Consider the following 3,217-nt stretch of genomic DNA (forward strand, 5'->3'; position numbering starts at 1 on the left):
TGGCCCCTGGCCCTTCTCTGCCCCCAGCCCCCAGGTGGGGCCTGCACCTGCAGGGACCGGACCGCCGGCGGCTGCAGACGAGACTGCTGGGACAGAACTGCTGCACCAAGGCATCCGTGGGAGAGGCTCAGGGCTCACGGCCCCGGAAGTGCAGGGGCTGCAGTCACCTCACAGGATTATCACAGCCACACTCCCTGTTCCGCCTTCCTCCAGCCCTGAACCCACCCACAAGCCAGGTCAAGGTCGTGGGAGCAGGCCAGAGAAGTGGAAGGAGCAGCAGGTGGGTGCCCTGGGACCTGATGTTGGGTGCAGAGACAGAGAACCTACACTTACACTTAGGCACGTACACAGAGCATGGCTAGGCTTTGCAGCCTGCCTGTCCCAGCTTCTCCATCCTCCTGGGAAATGTCCCAAGTCCTTCTCTCCAGGAGCTCCAGGCATCAAGAGCTGCAAAGGTATAGCTGCCCAAGCCGCTTCATGGCCCCCATGACCTCCTTGTTTCTCAGGGTGTAGACAAAGGGGTTGAACACGGGAGTGACCACCGTGTAGAAGACAGCCAGAATCTGGTCCGAGTCCTGGGAGGGGCCTGCCTGAGGCCTCAGGTAGGCGATAGTCCCAGTTCCAAAAAAGAGCACAACCACAAATAAGTGGGAGGAACAGGTGGAGAAGACTTTGCGCCGGCCCTGGGCTGTGGAGACCCTAAGGATGGAGACAAGGATACAGGCATAGGAAGCCACGATCAGTGAGAAAGGGGTCAAGATGAAAGCGATGGTGACGGCTAGGTTCCCCACCTCACCCCAGAAGGTGCTGGCACTGGCCAGTCGCAGTACGGGCAGGATGTCACACAGGAAGTGGTGGATAGTATTCGCACCACGGAAGGGCAAGGTGAAGATGAAGACAGAGTGCGTGGTGCCGGCCACTACACCCATGAAATAGGAGGCGCCCACCAGGCTGGCACAGACGCCCTGGTTCATGAGGGTGGTGTAGCGCAGGGGCCGGCAGATGGCTGCGTAGCGGTCGAAAGCCATGGCCGCGAGCAGGCAGCACTCAGTAATGCCCAGGAGAGCAAAGAAGTAGAGCTGAGTGAAGCAGGCGGCTCGCGGGATGGTGGGGCAGGTGGAGCGGAGGTCCGCCAGCATCCTGGGCACGATGGTGGTGGTGTAGAGGACCTCTACCAGCGACAGGTAACGCAGGAAGTAGTACATGGGCGAGCGCAGGGCGGGGTCCACCAGGGTGAGCAGGATGATGAGCGAGTTGCCCAGCAAAGTGACCAAGTAGACGCCAAGCACCCCCAAGAACAGAGGCCGCCGGAGGGACCCGGAACCTGAGAACCCCAACAGAACAAACTGCACCACTGCTGTGCGGTTGCCAATCCCCGTCATGTCCCCAAGGCCACACCAGACGGAGCTGCCAAAGACAGGCCTGGACGGCACCAAGGAGCCAGCCAGCCAGGCCGAGGTCGCAGAAATAGCCCGCCTTGGGGGTGTAGGAGCTGGCAGGGTTCTGAGTTTGGGAGCAAAGCGCTGGCGCTGGCACTGGCACGACAGTAGGAGGGCAAACGCGGGAGGAAAGAGCTGGAGGAGCCGACAGGAGAAAGACAGCCGGCGGGAAAACAGGTCTGCCAAGAGCCCGAGGAAGAAGCAGCGGGCCTGGGGCTTTGGGGAGAAGGCAAGGGGCTTTTCCCTACAGCAGGGTCCCCACGGTACTCCCCCATGGCACATGGCAGCGCTCCCCCTGCGACCAGCCTGGGTCTGGGGTGTCCATCCCAGCCACAACGGAGAGCTCAGGGGTCAGCCTCAACATCCTTCAAAGGGGAGAAATGGGAAACACGCTGACATCTTAGCTGGAGCATCCGCTACAGCAAGCAGGTGACAGGGTGACCCCGGAGATGCCTGAGCATGAAGAACTCAGCGAGGGAGGACCCAAGGGACTCTGCAGGTCCTTTGAGATCTACATGTCGCCGAAGCAAGGAAGCCATTCTCTTCACAGCTATGGGGTCAAATCCACAGAGGCCTGCCTGACTCAAAGCAGGCTTGTTTGTTTGCTTTAGGATATAAAAGCTTATTTGTGACATATTTCAGGGAAGGCATTGGTTAAGCTGTGCCCCATACCCAAGCACAGTTTGGGTTCTGGATAATCCATTTCCAATCCAGCTTCCTGTTAATGTGCCTGGGGGGTGGGGGAAGAGCTTCTGATGGCATACATGGGTTCCTGCCCCCCAGCCCCAGTCTCTGTATTTCAAATATATCAATCTTTTAAAACAATACTGATGTCATATAATTTATGTAAACAGTTTTTCCTCCAAGAAAGAAAGCACACCGAAGTGACTCCTCAAGTGTGGGTTTATGCATTGTGTTTCAAGGAGGCAGGGAGGAGAAAGAAAGAGTGGACAACCTGACACACAATAACAGAGTGGACACCCCTCCACCAGGTGACTGAGGTCTGTCAACAGAGATAAACCATGTTGATGTCACAGTGCCTTCAGCACAATCTAGTGAGAGCAATCCCACAGCCTTCCTCCCAAAACCCATAAGCCCAGACTGTTCAGGAGAAAAACATCACACAAATTCTAGAACATGTGTATGTCACAGAATCCCTGCCAATACCACCTGAAGTCAACACAGACATCAAAAGCAAAGAACGTCCAGGGTGGGCGTAGGAGGCCACTTGTCTGCCTGTGGCGCTGGGATCCCTGACTCTCCAGTTCCAATCCTGATCCCCATCTGTGGCCCGGGAAAGCACCAGAGGAAGGTCCAACTCCTTGGGCCCCTGTACCCACATGAGAGACCCCAAAGAAGCTCCTGGTTTCAGAGCCGCTCAACTCAGGCCATAGTGACTCTGCACTTCAAGTAAAAATAAAATAAATCTTATTTTAAAAAAATAAAGAGGAAGTCTGAGAAACTAAGGCAATATGATATGACAAGTGCCATGCTGTCCTATTCTCAGTGGGGCTCCTGGAACAGCTAAGAACATCTGCCTAATTTTAGTTAAGAAGACGGTAACTACACTGGCTCATTAATCATGACCAATGCACCATAATAGTTTTTTTTTTTTATTGGAAAGCCGGATATACAGAGAGGAGGAGAGACAGAGAGGAAGATTTCCATCCGATGATTCACTCCCCAAGTGATCCCAGGGCTTTCAAGGCGAGGACTTTAGCCGCTAGGCCACGCCGCCGGGCCCCATACCATAATAGTTTAAGGGGCTATTAGCAGAG

At 55.4% G+C, this 3,217-nt stretch overlaps 1 protein-coding gene across 1 annotated transcript; it reads right to left on the bottom strand.

Moving 5' to 3' along the window:
- Positions 1–384: 384 nt before the first annotated feature.
- On the bottom strand, positions 385–1,382 carry LOC101533752 (olfactory receptor 10P22-like). The gene has a single exon (XM_004589799.2). It carries the CDS (start codon positions 1,380–1,382, stop codon positions 441–443), a length of 942 nt encoding a protein of 313 aa, XP_004589856.2. The 3' UTR covers positions 385–440.
- Between the last annotated feature and the right edge of the window lie 1,835 nt (positions 1,383–3,217).

Source organism: Ochotona princeps, chromosome 15 (genome assembly GCF_030435755.1).
Source record: "Ochotona princeps isolate mOchPri1 chromosome 15, mOchPri1.hap1, whole genome shotgun sequence".
Classification (NCBI taxonomy): domain Eukaryota; kingdom Metazoa; phylum Chordata; class Mammalia; order Lagomorpha; family Ochotonidae; genus Ochotona; species Ochotona princeps.

Bases quoted from the DNA above. Each gene is read 5' to 3' on its own strand.
- LOC101533752 (XM_004589799.2), bottom strand. From the start codon at position 1,382: ATGACGGGGATTGGCAACCGCACAGCAGTGGTGCAGTTTGTTCTGTTG.